Source organism: Pleurodeles waltl, chromosome 2_1 (genome assembly GCF_031143425.1).
Source record: "Pleurodeles waltl isolate 20211129_DDA chromosome 2_1, aPleWal1.hap1.20221129, whole genome shotgun sequence".
NCBI classification, from domain to species: domain Eukaryota; kingdom Metazoa; phylum Chordata; class Amphibia; order Caudata; family Salamandridae; genus Pleurodeles; species Pleurodeles waltl.
The window spans coordinates 581,668,330-581,688,255 of record NC_090438.1 but is presented as its reverse complement, the minus strand read 5'-3'; the positions used below and the strand labels follow the sequence as shown (position 1 = coordinate 581,688,255).

The 19,926-nt window shown below is 46.9% G+C and overlaps 1 protein-coding gene across 1 annotated transcript in view; it reads right to left on the bottom strand.

The window, feature by feature from the left end:
* Positions 1–19,926, bottom strand: part of FKBP9 (FKBP prolyl isomerase 9) — a 264,101-nt gene that overhangs the window by 174,323 nt on the left and 69,852 nt on the right. The window contains exon 6 of the mRNA XM_069215456.1: positions 18,352–18,497. Coding sequence (XP_069071557.1) covers positions 18,352–18,497 — 146 coding nt within the window. The remainder of the gene's footprint in view (positions 1–18,351; positions 18,498–19,926) is intronic.

The window sequence follows — 19,926 nt, the reverse complement described above, 5'->3', positions numbered from 1 at the left end:
AGAGTGTACCCTCAGTGAGAGGATAGGAAATATACACAAGATATATATACACAATAGCAAAAATATGCAGTATAGTCTTAGAAAACAGTGCAAACAATGTATAGTTACAATAGGATGCAATGGGGAAACATAGGGATAGGGGCAACACAAACCATATACTCCAAAAGTGGAATGCGAACCACGAATGGACCCCAAACCTATGTGACCTTGTAGAGGGTCGCTGGGACTATTAGAAAATAGTGAGAGTTAGGAAAATAACCCTCCCCAAGACCCTGAAAAGTGAGTGCAAAGTGCACTAAAGTTCCCCTAAGGACAAAGTAGTCGTGTTAGAGGAATAATGCAGGAAAGACACAAACCAGCAATGCAACAACTGTGGATTTCCAATCTAGGGTACCTGTGGAACAAGGGGACCAAGTCCAAAAGTCACAAGCAAGTCGGAGATGGGCAGATGCCCAGGAAATGCCAGCTGCGGGTGCAAAGAAGCCTCGACTGGACAGAAGAAGCTGAGGTTTCTGCAGGAACGAAAAGGGCTAGAGACTTCCCCTTTGGTGGACGGATCCCTCTCGCCGTGGAGAGTCGTGCAGAAGTGTTTTCCCGCCGAAAGAACGCCAACAAGCCTTGCTAGCTGCAAATCGTACGTTTGGCGTTTTTGGACTCTGCTGGGGCCCAGGAGGGACCAGGAGGTCGCAAATTGGACCTGAAGAGAGAGGGGACGTCGAGCAAGACAAAGAGCCCTCACTGAAGCAGGTAGCACCCGGAGAAGTGCCAGAAACAGGCACTACGAGGATGCGTGAAACGGTGCTCGCCGAAGTTGCACAAAGGAGTCCCACGTCGCCGGAGACCAACTTAGAAAGTCGTGCAATGCAGGTTAGAGTGCCGTGGACCCAGGCTTGGCTGTGCACAAAGGATTTCCGCCGGAAGTGCACAGGGGCCGGAGTAGCTGCAAAGTCGCGGTTCCCAGCAATGCAGCCCAGCGAGGTGAGGCAAGGACTTACCTCCACCAAACTTGGGCTGAAGAGTCACTGGACTGTGGGGGTCACTTGGACAGAGTCGCTGGATTCGAGGGACCTCGCTCGTCGTGCTGAGAGGAGACCCAAGGGACCGGTGATGCAGCTTTTTGGTGCCTGCGGTTGCAGGGGGAAGATTCCGTCGACCCACAGGAGATTTCTTCGGAGCTTCTGGTGCAGAGAGGAGGCAGGCTACCCCCACAGCATGCACAAGCAGGAAAACAGTCGAGAAGGCGGCAGGATCAGCGTTACAGAGTTGCAGTAGTCGTCTTTGCTACTATGTTGCAGGTTTGCAGGCTTCCAGCGCGGTCAGCAGTCGATTCCTTATCAGAAGGTGAAGAGGGAGATGCAGAGGAACTCGGATGAGCTCTTGCATTCGTTATCTAAAGTTTCCCCAGAGACAGAGACCCTAAATAGCCAGAAAAGAGGGTTTGGCTACCTAGGAGAGAGGATAGGCTACTAACACCTGAAGGAGCCTATCAGCAGGAGTCTCTGACGTCACCTGGTGGCACTGGCCACTCAGAGCAGTCCAGTGTGCCAGCAGCACCTCTGTTTCCAAGATGGCAGAGGTCTGGAGCACACTGGAGGAGCTCTGGACACCTCCCAGGGGAGGTGCAGGTCAGGGGAGTGGTCACTCCCCTTTCCTTTGTCCAGTTTCGCGCCAGAGCAGGGGCTAAGGGGTCCCTGAACCGGTGTAGACTGGCTTATGCAGAATTGGGCACCTCTGTGCCCAACAAAGCATTTCCAGAGGCTGGGGGAGGCTACTCCTCCCCTGCCTTCACACCATTTTCCAAAGGGAGAGGGTGTCACACCCTCTCTCAGAGGAAGTTCTTTGTTCTGCCATCCTGGGCCAGGCCTGGCTGGACCCCAGGAGGGCAGCTGCCTGTCTGAGGGGTTGGCAGCAGCAGCAGCTGCAGTGAAACCCCAGGAAGGGCAGTTTGGCAGTACCAGGGTCTGTGCTACAGACCACTGGGATCATGGGATTGTGCCAACTATGCCAGGATGGCATAGAGGGGGCAATTCCATGATCATAGACATGTTACATGGCCATATTCGGAGTTACCATTGTGAAGCTACATATAGGTAGTGACCTATATGTAGTGCACGCGTGTAATGGTGTCCCCGCACTCACAAAGTTCAGGGAATTGGCTCTGAACAATGTGGGGGCACCTTGGCTAGTGCCAGGGTGCCCTCACACTAAGTAACTTTGCACCTAACCTTTACCAGGTAAAGGTTAGACATATAGGTGACTTATAAGTTACTTAAGTGCAGTGTAAAATGGCTGTGAAATAACGTGGACGTTATTTCACTCAGGCTGCAGTGGCAGGCCTGTGTAAGAATTGTCAGAGCTCCCTATGGGTGGCAAAAGAAATGCTGCAGCCCATAGGGATCTCCTGGAACCCCAATACCCTGGGTACCTCAGTACCATATACTAGGGAATTATAAGGGTGTTCCAGTAAGCCAATGTAAATTGGTAAAATTGGTCACTAGCCAGTTAGTGACAATTTGAAAGTAATGAGAGAGCATAACCACTGAGGTTCTGGTTAGCAGAGCCTCAGTGAGACAGTTAGGCACCACACAGGGAACATATACATGCACACCTATGAGCACTAGGGCCCTGTGTGACAGGGTCCCAGTGACACATACATATAGGCCACAAACCTATGAGCACTGGGGTCCTGACCAGCAGGATCCCAGTGACACATAACAACCATACTGAAAATATAGTGTTTTCACTATGGGCACTGAGGCCTGGCTATCAGGATCCCAGTGAGACAGTGAAAACAGTGACAAACACTCTGACATACACTCACAAACAGGCCAAAAGTGGGGGTAACAAGGCTAGAAAGAGGCTACCTTCTCACAATGAGGCCAAGAGACCAAGAATCAATCTTCATTGAGACCCTGAAGTGATCATTAAACATTAGGAGTGTATCCAGAATATTGGAATCTATGCAGCAATGCAGTGAGTCGGGGGGAGGTTTGTAGGGCTCGGAGGAGTTTAAACACAATGCCAGGGGTCAGGTGTGACTTTGGGTCATGGATGGAAAACCACAATGATGTAAAGGGGCTAGCTGTGATTTGGAGATGGTCCACAGCAGACTGTGGTAATCTCGCCTCGAGAAGCCATTCATCAACATACGGCATTACATGTATTCCTGACATTCAAGAATTAGCAGCAGCCACAGCCATTACTTTCATGCAGTGCTTAATTTGAGCAGGTGGTTTCTGGAAATCGGAGCTAGCACTTAATTATAAACAATGGCACTTATGACAGTGGCGGTTATTTTAATTTAGAGACAAGCTCAACAACAGTTGTTTATTAATTCAATATACTTAGAAAATTACTAACACCTTCTGCCAAATCCATGCTTATAGCTTTTGGGGCCTGGAAGAATCAGAACTGTCACACTTGTAGGAGTGAGATGGTTAGTAGTTGGACTGTACCTATAATTGGCAGTGTTGACAGCAGCAATGGGCAGTGCAAGCAGAAGTGGCCTCCTGGTGGGAGCCCTGGCACCTATGTTTTTTTTTAACAAATCAAGCACTGCTTTCATCAGCACATAAGGCATTGATTTAAGGCCAAAGGGGAACACAAAAATTTGAAGTGTTCTTGGTCTATCTTGAACCACAGGTAACAGGTAATGTCTGTGGGTCTGCAGAGCGGCTATATGAAAATACACGTCCTGCAAGTCAATGGGCATCATCCAGTCTCCTCAGATCAGCACATACAGAATGTGAGCGATCTTGAGCATCTTGAATTTGGCTTTCGGTGTTCAGCTGGCGAACCTCCACAACTGGTATGAGACGCCAATCTTTTTTTCTGGACGAGGAAATAGTGGGAATAACATCCCTCATCTTTCTGAGTCTGGTATCCAATCAATTACATCTTTGGAGAACAAAACTTACCTCCTGCATCAGGATTTGCAAGTGTTCCTCTACAGTTCATTCTGGTGTGGAAGGCAAACTGGTGTGGGGGAAATGATAGATAGGGCATAACCCATTTGAGCTATCTGTCAGGCCCATCTGATGTAATGGATCTTCAGGCGGGGAGGAGATGTTGGCTTCGGCTCTCCACCAGCCTAGCATGTGTCATAGAGGACAAACTAAAACGGCTTGGTAGTCAGTACAGCTGGGCAGAAGGAGTTGGATGACTGTTGATGCTGCTGTCCTGCACATTGTCAGCCAACACAGCGGCCAAGCATATGACTAACCAGGTGGCCACACTGTAGGAAGTTGGCTCTGTATGTGCTATTTCAAAGTAAGGAATAGCATGCACCGAGTCCAAGGGTTCCCCTTAGAGGTAAAATAGTGGTAAAAAGAGATAATACTAATGCTCTATTTTGTGGTAGTGTGGTCGAGCAGTAGGCTTATCCAAGGAGTAGTGTTAAGCATTTGTTGTACATACACATAGACAATAAATGAGGAACACACACTCAGAGACAAATCCAGCCAATAGGTTTTGTTATAGAAAAATATCTTTTCTTAGTTTATTTTAAGAACGACAGGTTCAAATTTTACATGTAATATCTCATTTGAAAGGTATTGCAGGTAAGTACTCTAGGAACTTTGAATCATTACTTTAGCATGTATACTTTTTACATAAAACACAATAAGCTGTTTTAAAAGTGGACACTGCAATTTTCACAGTTCCTGGGGGAGGTAAGTTATTGTTAATTTTCACAGGTAAGTAAGTCACTTACAGGTTTCAGTTTTTGGTCCAAGGTAGCCCACCGTTGGGGGTTCAGAGCAACCCCAAAGTTATCACACCAGCAGCTCAGGGCCGGTCAGGTGCAAAGGTCAAAGAGGTGCCCAAAACACATAGGCTTCAATGGAGAGAAGGGGGTGCCCCAGTTCCAGTCTGCCAGCAGGTAAGTACCCGCGTCTTCGGAGGGCAGACCAGGGGGGTTTTGTAGAGCACCGGGGGGGACACAAGTCAGCACAGAAAGTACACCCTCAGCAGCGCGGGGGCGGCCGGGTGCAGTGTGCAAACACGCGTCGGGTTTTCAATGGAAGTCAATGAGAGATCAAGGGATCTCTTCAGCGTCGCAGGCAGGCAAGGGGGGGGCTCCTCGGGGTAGCCACCACCTGGGCAAGGGAGAGGGCCTCCTGGGGGTCACTCCTGCACAGAAGTTCAGTTTCTTTAGGGGCTGGGGGCTGCGGGTGCAGGGTCTTTTCCAGCCGTCGGGAAATGGAGTTCAGACAGTCGCAGTCAGGGGGAGCCTGGGGATTCCCTCTGCAGGCGTCGCTGTGGGGGCTCAGGGGGGACAACTTTGGTTACTCACAGTCGTAGAGTCGCCGGAGGGTCCTCCCTGAGTTGGTTGTTCTCCACCAGTCGAGTCGGGGTCGCCGGGTGCAGTGTTGCAAGTTTCACGCTTCTTGCGGGGAGTTGCAGGGGTCTTTAAATCTGCTCCTTATAACAAAGTTGCAGTTCTTTTGGAGCAGTGCCGCTGTCCTCGGGAGTTTCTTGTCTTTTTCGAAGCAGGGCAGTCCTCAGAGGATTCAGAGGTCGCTGGTCCCTTGGAAAGCGTCGCTGGAGCAGGTTTCTTTGGAAGGCAGGAGACAGGCCGGTAAGTCTGGGGCCAAGGCAGTTGGTGTCTTCTGGTCTTCCTCTGCAGGGGTTTTTCATCTTAGCAGTCCTTCTTCTTGTAGTTGCAGGAATCTAAATTCTTAGGTTCAGGGAAGCCCTTAAATACAAAATTTAAGGGCGTGTTTAGGTCTGGGGGGTTAGTAGCCAATGGCTACTAGCCCTGAGGGAGGGTACACCCTCTTTGTGCCTCCTCCCAAGGGGAGGGGGTCACATCCCTAATCCTATTGGGGAATCCTCCATCTGCAAGATGGAGGATTTCTAAAAGTTAGAGTCACTTCAGCTCAGGACACCTTAGGGGCTGTCCTGACTGGCCAGTGACTCCTCCTTGTTTTTCTCATTATTTTCTCCGGCCTTGCCGCCAAAAGTGGGGGCCGGGGCCGGAGGGGGCAGGCAACTCCACTAGCTGGAGTGTCCTGCGGTGCTGGCACAAAGGGGTGAGCCTTTGAGGCTCACCGCCAGGTGTGACAGCTCCTGCCTGGGGGAGGTGTTAGCATCTCCACCCAGTGCAGGCTTTGTTACTGGCCTCAGAGTGACAAAGGTACTCTCCCCATGGGGCCAGCAACATGTCTCGGTTGTGGCAGGCTGCTGGAACCAGTCAGCCTACACTGAACAATTGGGTAAAATACAGGGGGCATCTCTAAGATGCCCTCTGTGTGCATTTTTTAATAAATCCAACACTGGCATCAGTGTGGGTTTATTATTCTGAGAAGTTTGATACTAAACTTCCCAGTATTCAGTGTAGCCATTATGGAGCTGTGGAGTTCGTTTTTGACAGACTCCCAGACCATATATTCTTATGGCTACCCTGCACTTACAATGTCTAAGGTTTTGCTTAGACACTGTAGGGGCATAGTGCTCATGCACCTATGCCCTCACCTGTGGTATAGTGCACCCTGCCTTAGGGCTGTAAGGCCTGCTAGAGGGGTGACTTACCTATGCCACAGGCAGTGTGAGGTTGGCATGGTACCCTGAGGGGAGTGCCATGTCGACTTACTCGTTTTGGTCCTCACCAGCACATACAAGCTGGCAAGCAGTGTGTCTGTGCTGAGTGAGGGGTCCCTAGGGTGGCATAAGACATGCTGCAGCCCTTAGAGACCTTCCCTGGCATCAGGGCCCTTGGTACCAGGGGTACCAGTTACAAGGGACTTACCTGGGTGCCAGGGTTGTGCCAATTGTGGAAACAACTGTACATTTTAGGTGAAAGAACACTGGTGCTGGGGCCTGGTTAGCAGGGTCCCAGCACACTTCTCAGTCAAGTCAGCATCAGTATCAGGCAAAAAGTGGGGGGTAACTGCAACAGGGAGCCATTTCTTTACACACACCACTAGTTTGGATGGCTGCTGCTGTGTATAGGACAAGTCCTTGGAATAACCACTGAACTTTTTAACTAAACATCCTCACCCAAGAGACTTGGAAACTCAGAACTGATAGGGATTTTGTTTCTTTGGTGTCAACAACCCTAAGGAAATGTCTTTGAATATCAATAAAGCAGAGTCTGTTTTTTCCTCAAAACTTCTGGAAACATCACAGAGCCTGTCTTTAAGAATGTCGGTACATTGCCTGAAAATCCAGTAGACTTCATCTATGCCTAACTTCTCAGGACAATGCTGGTTCCAACAGCCCTACAAATATAATCTGTGATATCCAAGACAACTAAAATCACAAACTTCTTTGCATCTTGTCCGTCAAGTATGTTAAAGAAACTCTGGGAACTTCTGGTACCACCAGCAAGCTCTCTCTGGCCATGTCACAAAGAGCTTTAAAGGCCCAGCAAGCATACAGAGTTTAAGGACCTCAGGGCCAAACTCACAAATGAAAACATTCTCTTGCTGAATGCGTCAATCTGTTTGGATTCCCTGTACGAGGACTGTCTGGAAAAGAGTTAAGTTCAACTTTGCTAGTGGAAACTGCACAATAAATCTCTCAGGTAAAAGATGTTTAGTAAAGTCTGTATCACCAGGCGCAGGTCTATGTCGCCAGTCTTACTGGTTTGCTGGCTGGTGGGCAAGAACAGGGTTTTGTTGAGTCAGAAAGGGCAGCTTTAAAAGGCAACAAATGGCTCAAATGGTTCAGGCCCTGGGTATAAAATAAAAAAGAAAAGTCCTCCTTCCTCTTTTAATGCTTGTGCTCGGACTTTGACTTAGCCAGAGTCTTCAAGCAGAAAGTGGACTGTCTGTTGGTGCAACCTCATAAATGAGATGGGGTCCACAATTTCGAGTAGGACTTGCCCTTTGATTGCAACTTTCTCTTGTGTTTGGCGATGCAGAGCTTCGCTTCACAATCCCAGACCACCTTCTGTTGCATAAGAGCGCACTAGTGGCACGACTTAAGAGTCTTAGCTGGAGCCCAAGCACTAGAGAGTACACCTACGTGTGTCCATGACCAACATCTGCTTCATTCACTCAGCATAGTTTGAAGCAGATTTTGGAGGGAACAAAGTTCCCTAGCATACCATAGGAATGTTGAGGGGTTATCAGGAAATGTTTTGCTTTCCTTATCTTATGACCGAGCTGACAAAACTTCTCTGGAATGCACTTCTTAGTTTAAAGAAGACATTTATTATTATTACTTCACCACGAGGTTCCTGAGAGACGAGATTAGTAGGTTGGAAGCACAAGTTTAAAAGTAGTCACAGCAATGAAAGCAAACTATATCAAAGTACTTCTCAATTGCAATGTACACAGCAAATACATGTGATTATATTATAGCATAACTTCAAAGCAAAGAATAAAAGTCAAAATTCATCACCGTAGGGCCTATCACTGCTCGTCATCTTTCTCATGCCTGCAAGTTGATGACTCCTGTTCAACTGCGAGAAAGAGATTTTCCACCCAAACGGGAGGTCAAGCAGCTGACGTCCGCTCCTGACTGAAGTCCTGGAAAATTCCCCCTCGCTGCTGCCCAGGGACACCGTAAAAAGCCTGCTAACAGGCCCCTTAGTCAAAACATGCTGGCTCGGAGTGGGAACAAAACAAGAGTTGGAGAGTGGCCAAGTCTCCAAACCTCGCTCGTTCCAAGGCTGGATAGAGAGGAAAACACAAAATATACGCTCTCTTATCACGCTAGGGTTCGGTGTGAACACAATACGAAAAACACTGCTTGGTCTATCATGTGGAAAAACACAGCTCATCTGCAATGTCTCAACTGCAATGTCGAACTCCACGTTAAAGCCAATAGGCAGCTAAACTGAATACAAAATGTAATGTCTAATGCCATGTTAAAGCCAATAGGCAGCTAAATTGAATACAACATGTAATGTACTACTGGTGAACATTGAACAACTAATATGTGCAGTGGTGAAACACAAAGTCATTGGTCAAACACAATTAATGGCATAACAGGAAACCAACAAAAGATCTGAGCAGACCTCTGGATCCAGATGGGAATGCACAAAAAGAAAATGAAACAATAGTAAAGAAAGAAATTGTCTTCAACATGCATGGGTGGCTCTTATATGAGGCTCCGTTTCTCTTTTTAAATTTAAAACCACTGACCCAAAATGGTCCTCTCCCACCTGAACAGAGATAACTCACTAATCACTAGTGTGCCACACTGCACTGTGGCTCCAGTAAAAGAAGTATTTCATGTTGCTTCTTGGCTCATGAAAGGACTTAAGGAATATGACCACTACACTCCGCAGTAGACTATCTACACTGGCTGTTCCTCCAGGCCTGTATCACCTTCAACACCTGCTGCATCACATAGCAGAAAAATTAACTATCTCTGGGGGTTAATACAACACATTAAACCATGGCATTACCAAACTTAGAATAAGTAAATGGAAAAAGGAAAGGACCAGATGGATAGCTTTCTCGAGCTTTCCACCCAGGATCTTGGACAACATCCCCTATGCATCAGGGCCACTCCTTTCACCCGGGCAAGAAAGGAGTTTAAACCATATTTCTTCATGAAGGACAATCTACCAAGGATAAGGAATCTTCATTATTCCCTGGTCTCAGGGCTCCACGACATGAGACTTCTCCTTACCTATCCCACCTAAAATATAATAAACATAACAATAATATTTGTAGAGATCACATTCACTTCCAAGAAGGCCTCTTAGCACTACTGACGGACGAGGGATGTTTATTTTTACCCAACTCACTCATGCTTGGTTCATCGACCTCGGATAGATAAAAAATTTATATTTCTAAAATAAGCATAAGATATCATTGCTCTCTAGTTAGGGTTGTGCTTTAGAACTATCAATTTCATTGCCAATACATAATTCACATTTTCACCCTTAGTCTGCTTAAATTAAAAAATTCACATGGAAAACAAATAGTGCAAGACACATTTAAACAACTGTAACATAAAAGATGTGAAAAGCATCGTTTGCCTCCCTGGGTGCCCTGTGCTCTTTATGACAACGGATTCAAGGTAGCCTGGCTGATGAGAGGGTGATACCCCGAAACCGGTCCCAGGATCCTTGTTTCGGGTCCAGGAAGGACCCGGCCTGGCACTTTGGGCTGGACTGTTTCCAGGGGGAACAGAGTCAAGACTGACGTGCATATGGCTGGGTCCAAACTGGAATAGCATGGCAAGCAAAAAAACACAACGGATTTAGGCCCAGATCTGTAACTGGGGTTCAGTGCTTGACTTTGTGCAGCATGCAGCAGACACATAAAGAGAGCAAATATAAATCACTGCAGAAGACAAAGTACAAGGCATTCAGGTGCAGAAAAAAGGAACTGATATTGATTTAAGAAAATACTGCACTCCAACTTCAACATAAAATTGTGCAAAATAGCACTTTACAGAGATTCACTAAATAAAATATGCCTGTGACACCTGGGAGTGTTGGAGGATTTGCAAAGATCCACTAATTTCAGGATGGGGCTGCCACTGCATGTCCAAGTTGCATGTTTTACTTTTTCCAAACTTTGCAAAAGTGAATAATGTATGTTGCAATAGCGTCTTCTGCAGCCCTCTATAAATGCAGTAAATATGGAGTGATTATGAAATATGTACTCATCAGGTAGACAACCTGGCCCTTCGTATTAAAGAGGGAGCCAGCAAGCCAACAAACTCATTTAGCAGCCTGCGTCCAAAAGATGCACAAATACCCTTACTGAATCAGTAACTTATACCTTTACTGGAAAACTTGAGTTTCTGTGCACTGTAGATTATCAGATTTCTGGAGTGATTTTGTTCAACATTCTGTCCTCTAGCCTAAATATTGCAGGGAACATGGACACAGGAGGGTTTCTTTCTCAATCGACATGTACTGCAATGCTGCTGGAGAATATCTTAAATAATATGTTATATTCTGGGTACCTTTGCAGCTATAGCTGTATGGCAATGATGCAGTTACATATTATACAGTTGTTTCCTGCCTATTGATATGTGGGAAACCCCTGCATCTGATATAGTGATGTCCGCTGAGCTCTGATTCATGCTCTGAATTGAATTCTCTGTGCTTCGATGTCATGTCTGTCTCTATGGTTCTCCTGATGCCTGCTTCTGTCCGCTAAAGGAATCTTCTGTTAACTGTCTCTTGCCAAGTGATGATCGTGACAATTAATGTACCTTTTGCAAACTACTGTTGCTATTTCTGAAACCTGCATAAACAAATAATTAAAAAAAATATTTTCATAGACAGTGAAAATGCTTTGCTGCCTGCTGAACATAAACTGGAGCATAAAGTTAAAAGCATATTACATGGCACTCTTGGAAAGTCTTGGGGTGATTTATTCCGGAGAAAGAAATAGCTGCCAGAAGTAACGGACAGACGCAACGAAAGTAAGCATCAGTCCAGATATTTTATTTAAAATATTATAGAATTCACCATTTTGTTTATGTATACGGCATGGCACACGCTACAGAAAGCTGAATCCTGAAAAAAATGACGCTCTTAGGTCAATCAATCAATCAATCAAGTAATTTCTTAAGCGCACATCTCACCTGGTCTCAAGGGGCTGGGGGGGAGGGCTGGTTATTGCTCATAAAGCCATGTTTTTAGGTGCTTTCTGAATGTTAGTAGGTCTTGGGTCTTGCGTAGGTTGGTGGGGCGGGAGTTCCAGGTCTTGGCGGCGAGGTGGGAGAAGGATCTGCTGCCGGAGGTGGTGCGTTGGATGCGGGGGACTGTGGCGAGGGCGAGGTCGGCGGAGCGGAGCTGGCGAGTAGGTATGTAGAAACTTACTCATTCGTTGAGGTAGGCCAGCCCGGTGTCGTGGAGGGCCTTGTGAGTGTGGACGAGGACTTTGAAAATGATCCTTTTGTTGATGGGCAACCAGTGTAGGGATCTGAAGTGGGTGGATATGTGTTTGTGGTGATGGAGGTTGAGGATGAGTCGTGCAGCTGCGTTCTGGATTCGCCAGAGTTTTCTTTGAAGTTTGGCTGTGGTCCCAGCTTAGAGGGTGTTGCCGTAGTCCAGTCTGCTGCTGATAAGGGCGTGGGTGACTGTTGTTCTTGTTTCTAGGGGCATCCATTTGAAAGTCTTGCGTAGCATGCGAAGGGTGTTGAAACAGGAGGATGATATGGCGTTAGTTTGTTGGGTCATGGAGAGGGATGAGTCCAGTATGATGCCAAGGTTGCGTGTGTGGGTGCTAGGGGTGGTCCGAAGGTGGTGGGCCACCAGGAGTCGTTCCGTGCTGTTTTGTTGGGGCCGAAGATGATGATCTCTGTTTTGTTTGAGTTCAACTTGAGGTGGCTTGTTGTCATCCAATTGGCGGTGTCAAGGAGTCCGGCGTGCAGGTTAATCTTGGCAGTGGCTGGGTTCTTGGTGAGGGAGATGATGAGCTGGGTGTCGTCAGCGTACGAAATGATGGTGATGCCGTGGGGGCGGAGGATGTTGGCGAGAGGAGTCATGTAGATGTTGAAGAGGGTGGGGCTGAGGGACCCCACAGATGATCTTGGTGGCTATAGACCGGAAAGGAGGGAGGCAAACTCTTTGGGTTCTTTCGGAGAGGAAGGAGGTGAGCCAGTCCAGGGTCTTGTGGCGAATACTGGCGTTGAACATGCGTGTGCAAAGGGTTTGGTGGCATACGGTGTCAAAAGCTGCAGAGAGGCCTAGGAGGATGAGGGAGACGGTCTGGCCCTTGTCCACTTTGGTCCTGATGTCATCTGTGCAGGCGATGAGGGCGGTCTCAGTACTGTGATTCTTGCGGAATCCAGATTGGGTGGTGTTGAGTATGTTGTTTTCTTCAAAGAAGTGGGATAGTTGTGCATTGACTATCTTCTTGGCGACCTTTGCGGGGAACGGGAGAAGAGAAATGGGACGGTAGTTTGTGAGGTCCTCTGGGTCTGCTTTGGGTTTTTTGAGAAGAGCATTGACTTAGGTGTGCTTCTCAAAGTCTGGGAAGGTTGCGGTGTTGAAGGAGCTGTTGTTGACGGCACAGAGCTGGGGAGAGATGATTTGGCTAGCCTTGTTAAAAATGTGGTGGGGGCACCGGTCTGTTGGGGACCCTGAGAGGATGGAGTTCATGGTTTTGACGATTTCTTAGTCTTTGGTGGCAGTCCAGGTGTTTAGTCAGTTGGTGCGGTAGGGTGTTGTGGTGTTGGTTGTGTCGGTGGTGGATGTTGATGATGAGGATGCTGTGAAGCTGTCGTGTATGTCTGCGATTTTGCAGTGAAAGTAGTTGGAGAGGGAGTTGCAGAGGTCTTGGGAGTGTGGGGGGTCGATGGTGCAGGATTTTGTTTGGTGAGTTCTTTGATGAGGGCAAAGAGTTCTTTGCTGTTGTGCGTGTTGTTGTCTATGCGTTCTTTGTAGAATGATCGTTTGGTGGTCCGGATGAGTTGGTGGTGTTTGCGCATGGCTGTTTTGAGGGCGGAGAAGTTGCTCATTGAGGGTTCTTGGCGCCAGGCTTTCTCAGTTTTTCGGTATTCTTGTTTAGAAGATTGAAGTTCTGTGGTGAACCAAGGGGCGGTCTTGGTGGTGCGGGTGTTGTTGTTTGTTTTCAGTGGGGCGAGGGAGTCTGTGCAGGTTTCTAGCCATCATGTGAGGTTGTGGGCGGCGGTGTTGGGGTCGTTGGTGATGGGCGGTAGAGTTTCTGAGAGGTTGGAGATCAGGTGTTCCTTGGAGATCTTGTTCCACTTGCGGTAGGGTGTAGTGAGTTGTTGGTGGTGGGTTTCATGAAGGAGAAGTGGACGCAGTGGTGGTCAGTCCAGTGGAGTTCGGTGGTGTAAGTGAAGGTGATGTGGTTGCTGGAGGTGAAGATGGCGTCTAGCGTGTGTCCTGCTGAGTGGGTGGGTGAGGTGATCAGTTGCTTGAGGCCGAGGTTTGTGAGGTTGTCCAGCAGGGCTGTGGTGTTGCAGCCGTGGTTTCTTTCCAGGTGAAAGCTGAGGTCACCAAGGAGTATGTTGTCTGTGGAGGAGAGGGCGTGGGAGCTGAAGGTATCGGCGATGGTGTCGCAGAATGATGGGCGGGGTCCTGGTGGTCTGTAGATGAGGGTTCCTCTAAGGGTGATGTTAGATTAATCTCAGACCTCTTGGAACGCTCTTATGTCAGTATTTGACCTCTTAGAATGCTTGGTTAGCTTGAACAAAGTACTACATTGCATCCTCAGGCAACTGAAATTCAGAGGAAGACAATCTCAGCCCGCTGTTAAACTCATGCTAAAACATGTTTGAGGCTTCTTTGGCTACCCGACTGACAAGTTATTCAAGGCAGGCATAGAAAATAACATGCATTCAGTTTGTCAGGCAAGCATCAGAGACTTGAAGCATTTAATATGGGCTACTAGAAATGATTCACCTTTTGAAGGGTGTCCACTGCAGATCAAATTCATCACTGAACAACATATATTGCCTTCCTTTGCTCTTGCAATCGACGAAGGCTTATCAACTGCCCCTCGTTTGAACAGGGAAGCCAAAAATGTTACTGATAAAAAAGAAATCTGGAACTGTTTCAGCAAATTAAGTGGGTAATGGGCTCAAAGGACTAAGCAAACAGGCAGGAGCAGAGCGAACAGCCTATAAAATAAGGCGGTCACTTAACTAGTTTTCCAACACTTGGTCATCTTTCCTGAAAACGTACTGTTGAATCCAACAATACGCTGCTTCTGTTGGAATCTAGGGCCCTATTTAAAAAGGTAAGTTTGCTCCTAAACATATGTGTCTGGACGAATTTACTATTTATTTTTACACCTGTCAGGAATTCACCAGGGGATTCCTGATAGCGTAAATCTATTTACATTTGCGGAGATCTCTGCCACAGGAACAGACTTCTAAAAACACATATATCCCACACAAGGAGTCTGAATGTGGATGTTCCAAGCCACAAATGGTCTTAAGAGTTTAATTCATCAACTCCTCTCATTACTATTACCCCTATAAAATCAGAAGGATTTTTGCTCTATGCAAGGACTGTCATAATCCATTTCCAGCGTAGGAAGTACAATGGAGCACCTCTTGATTCGGTGGGGGTGCAGGAGAAGGGATTTCTTAACCAGGAAAAATATTTTCCGTGTGGAGAAAAAATATATGTAGAACGCTATTTATGCAGTGTACTGAATGTAAGGGGACACTATGCAGCTAGTCCAAGCAACCCTTATTGGTTTATAGGGGTTAGAAAGAATAATCACAAATGCTCTCTATTGTGGTAGTTTGGGCAAGTACTTTAGGTTTATCAGAGGGTAGTCCTAAGCATTTGTTGAACACACAGTCAATAAACGTGAAACACACTCAAGAAGAAACTCAAGACCACTGTTTAGAAAAAAATAGTTATTCTTTAGGGATGTTTCAATGCTAGAAAAACTTCAAAAGAAGGTAAGTACTGTTGCAGTGTATCAATTTTTGCAAGTAAATAACAAACAATTCACTCAAATGCACTTTTATGCAGTAAATGACTTTCTTTGGATAAAGTACTTTTACTGCATCGGGGTCTTTGCAGTCAATTCTCAGGGGTCCCCTTTAGGTCACAAGAGATACCAGTAGTTCAGCCTGGACTCAAACAAGCATTGGTTGCTCCAAGGGGTCCGGTACCCCAGGTATTGGTGCAGGGTGACCCTGGTAGGTCCTGGGGTCTTCTCACTTTGTGGGGAGACCGGTTGGTCCTAACGCAGCTCAGTGACCTCCTCCTGTGCCGATGCTGCGTCAGTGGACCCGGTGGTCAGCAGAACGGTGAACCAGATGTTGCAGTTGGTGCCTGCAGGGTGCAGGGAAGTGGCTCCTCCACTTCAAGGGAGATGCTGACAGCTCGGCAAAGTGCTAGAGGGTCTTGCAGGTTTTTGGAGGATCCACAGCTGCAGGGCGAGTAGGGTTGTCATGACTGTCAGAACAGGAGCAGGTAAGCAGGCATGGTTTTGCGCAAAAGTCCACCAGCAGTCCACAGTTCTCACTTCTTGGGCTCTTCTTTGTACTCTTTTTTCTTCAGTCAGATTAATCTGTTCTTCTGGTGTCCGAGGGCCACGTAAGTTCTGAATTTACGGGCATTTAGGTGAGTGTAGTGGAGTAGCTGTTCTAAAAGCCCTTGTTGGATGGTCACTCCTCACTTTTGCTTGATGCTGTCGTTTTTTATCTGAAAGTGCACTGAGTATGCTAAAAAGGACCCCAGTTCCAGTGCTCCTTCCCTTAAATTGTACTGTGATTTGGTAAACCCAATTGGAAAGGACTTTACCATCCCTGTAACGCCCTAGTAAACGGTACCAGTGATACCCAGGGCAGGGATGGCAAAGGGGTCGCCAAGGCAGCAGTACCGATTGTGTCAACGTTTTTGACTCAAATAAAAGAAAAGCCTGCAGAACTGCCATGTCAGACTGCATGGACAGCTTGTCTGCTCGAGTTCGACTCTGCCCACACCAGGTGCAGGCAGACTCCCTTAACTGCCCATAGCACAGGTCAGTCTCCCCTACGTCAGGCCTCCTATAGCCCATTAGGTAGGGTGCATTGTGTTATGAGTGTGGACACATATGCACAAGCATAAATGGCTCTGTGAATGAAGTTAAAACTTAATGCTACTACATGATCAGCAGTCCATAGGATATCATGGGCTGGCACCCGGGCAAACCCCAGATGTCCAGCTCCATGAAGGCCTGACTAAATTCCCCCTTGTTTGGATTCTCGTGCCCAGGGTTAACTAGCATGTACCAAGGTGGCGTCCTTAGGCAATGTCCACAAAGCTGCCAGCTTCCTCCTGCTTGGCGGGCTACCCCAAGCCATTTGCCACCGAGAGAAGACTCTGCCCTCCTGCTGGCTGTGCTAGAACCTCCCCAGCATGGAGACAAAGGACCTTGCCAGGATGGAGGTCACACCTCCTCCCTCCCAAGATGGCTAGTCTTTACCGCTTTCACCGCCCTTGAAATGTAATCTCTTGTTCCCCCCCACTCGAGGACAAGGCCCTTCCCGCACTGTCAAAGCCGACAGGCAGGAAAATTAGATATGCTGGAGGAGTACACCCCAAAAGGCTGGCCAGGAGATCTGTACATCCAAGGAAGGGTTCTGCCATCTTGGCAGACCGTAAAATAGAGGGTTCTGGGTAGAAAAGTGATGTACTCCCACAGGAACTCATCACCTCAGGGGTGGATTAGCTGTAGGGACTAGTAGCCCATTGGCCACTGTCCCCCACAGAATTAACGGCCCCTAAACTAATATTTAAGGGGCTCCCCTGGCACCAGAACCTCAGTTCTGACTTTGAATCCGAGAAGAGGCACAGAGAAGATGCCATCACAGACATCAGGACTTTGGACTCCGCCACAGGGCAAAGATAGGACACTTAGGTGCCCTGATGAGACCATATACTGGAACTGTGTGATCGACGTGTGCCCTAGCAAAAGGGACTCCATTGGACACCAGAAACTCAAGCAGACTCCCCTAACTGGTGGAACTGGTCACCTGCCACCTGCAGAAGAATTGTCGTGCTGTGTCACAAGATTTGCAACCTTTCGGGCCCTCGTGAGTGACCCCCAAAGGGAAACATTGACCTGCACCCCAGTTACTGTAATGAGGGTCCCACCAAGTTTTGAGCTGCTACACCACTCCTGTCCAGCCTGCTAAGTACCTGTGGACTACTTTTGCCGCTGTCAAGGCTTGTTGGTCACCAGCACGGTAACCGACTCTTGCCCGGACGTCAACGATTCCAGAGCAATTCCCAGCAATAGTGACTGACGTTGGCAACAACCCCACTGTTGAGATCCTGCATCCTGAAAAAGGTGACTTTGAGCCAGTGGCAAAGCATCTTTGGGCAACCCTCCCATGACTGACAGCTCAAAGGCTACTTCTGCACTCGGAGCCCCCAGACGTGGTAGCGAAGATCCAGCGGTGGAATCCAGGTCCTGGGACCCTAAAGGCCTCTACTCTCTGAGGGTAGAGTGTAGATCCACCTCTAAGTCTGTTTTTGTCAAGGGCTGAAGTTTTGACAGCGCACACGGATCCCATCTGCAACAAGGACAGCCAGAGCACCTCTGAACCTGGACTCCCTGGACCTTCACCCGAGGTGGGCTGCACAGAACTCACCCCACAAGTGACCGTTTGCACACTGTGTTTCTCTCCATTAACTTCAATGGGGCACATTTGATCATTTAAAGTGCATCTATTTCTGAGCGTTTTAAAAAGCTACAACTCCAGTTGTATGTATGATACAAAGTTTGATTTGATGTCTAAATTAATATAAAAATATGCTTTATATTTCTAAATTGAAGTTGGATTTCTTTCAATTCAAGAATTACCTTCCCCACAGATAGACTTGAATGAACTCCAGCGCCCAGGAATTCATAGGGGTGGTATGACAGTCAGCTTCTTGTGGAAATAACTACATTAATTTTACTTTGATAGCCACTTTCCAAAGCACATAAAACAAAAGCATAAAACACCTACCACTTCCTTCTTCCCCATATCCCAGATGTGGTGGAATAGTAATCCTCCTTTTCTCTCCAATACAAACGCCAATTAAACCTTGATCCATCCCAGCAATCACATATCGTTTGCCGATGTAAGTGTCATAGGTGCGGTTCCGTGAGTAGCTAAAGAAATTAGAAAATTAAAGTGTATAAAGGGGTTTGTAGTACGATTTGTAGTTCTCTACTATTCTACAAGTGTAACAAGAGATAAAAGGCACCCTCTGAAAAAAATGGCAATGTTAAAGATATGTTTCTTGACAAGTGCAGTCATAATAACTACATTTCTGGGCCAAAGTGCACAAATACAGTCAGGGTGTCGGCCTGGCAGAGCTTTTGCTTCCATCAGGATATGACTCTCATTCCTGGCTGCCAGTTCAGTAGAGACACCGGCCTCAATTTGAGTCTTCACCATCAACAGTTGCCCTGAAGTGTGGATAAACCCAAAAAGTACTCCTTCCAACTGTATCAAGTGCCCCAGAAGCTGGCAGTGATAGACAGGTCACTTCCTTGGAGCTGTCGCCTCTCAGCAAACAGGGAACTTTAGACATTTCTCCCACTCCTGCATCTATAGCACATGTGCAAACACTCAGAGGGAATCTCCAATGTTCTCTCACCTGATGCAATAGAGAAGTTGCTTCCTCCGGCTTCAATGATGCAGGGACATCTGTATGTTGAAAATAGTACTCTTGCCTTAATTATAGTGAATGTGAAAGTAGGGAATGTATTGCTACTGACTGTAACTGCAACTTTCTACTTCATATAATAAAAGGCAACAAAGGAGATGTAATATTTTAGATGGCTTGTGATGTGACCATGGATGATAATAACAGTGCCATTTCCGATGCCACAAGTGACGTGTGAGGTCATAAGTGATGGATATCGATGATTTTTAGGTTTTGAACTATTAACAGCATCTTTGTTTACATGAATACGTGAGTGACTGTGTTTTAGGCTTTAAGCATCTTAGTGAGTGTATATATGTTCTGCATAAATGTTCTGCATCAGCTCATTTATTAGGCAGAATGTCAATGACTGGAAGGTGTATGTGTATATTCTGGCTGTCCTTATGGTTATGGAATGATCTGAATGTTCTTACTCCAGGTTAATGCCAAATATCAATGATCCTGTTAAATTGCAGTCTGAAGTTGGCCTTCTATTAGCCTGACCAATCACAAAGGCCTATTTTTCATGCAAAGTTAAATGCAAATGACAAATGTGTGGAAAACCTATACATTTCACAAGAAAGACACCCCGTTAGCGTGCTAATCTAAGATTCATGTTACCTCTATTTCATGAGGTACCATGTCAGACAAGAAATAAAGCTATGATATGATAGCTCTGCATTCATACCTTCAATTAAAAGTCTAAAGAAGAAACAATAGTCATTTTTAGGTTGCGGCCTACCAGACAGCACAGCTGTCTGATTTGCTAAAGACATCTTGGGGACTTTCTGAAAGTTGACCTAGGAATGCATTCCTCTCGTTGATTACCATTGGCTTTGTGGTTGTAACTGGGTTTCTATTTGCTGGCTTTATTTGCTTTAGGGTCTCCA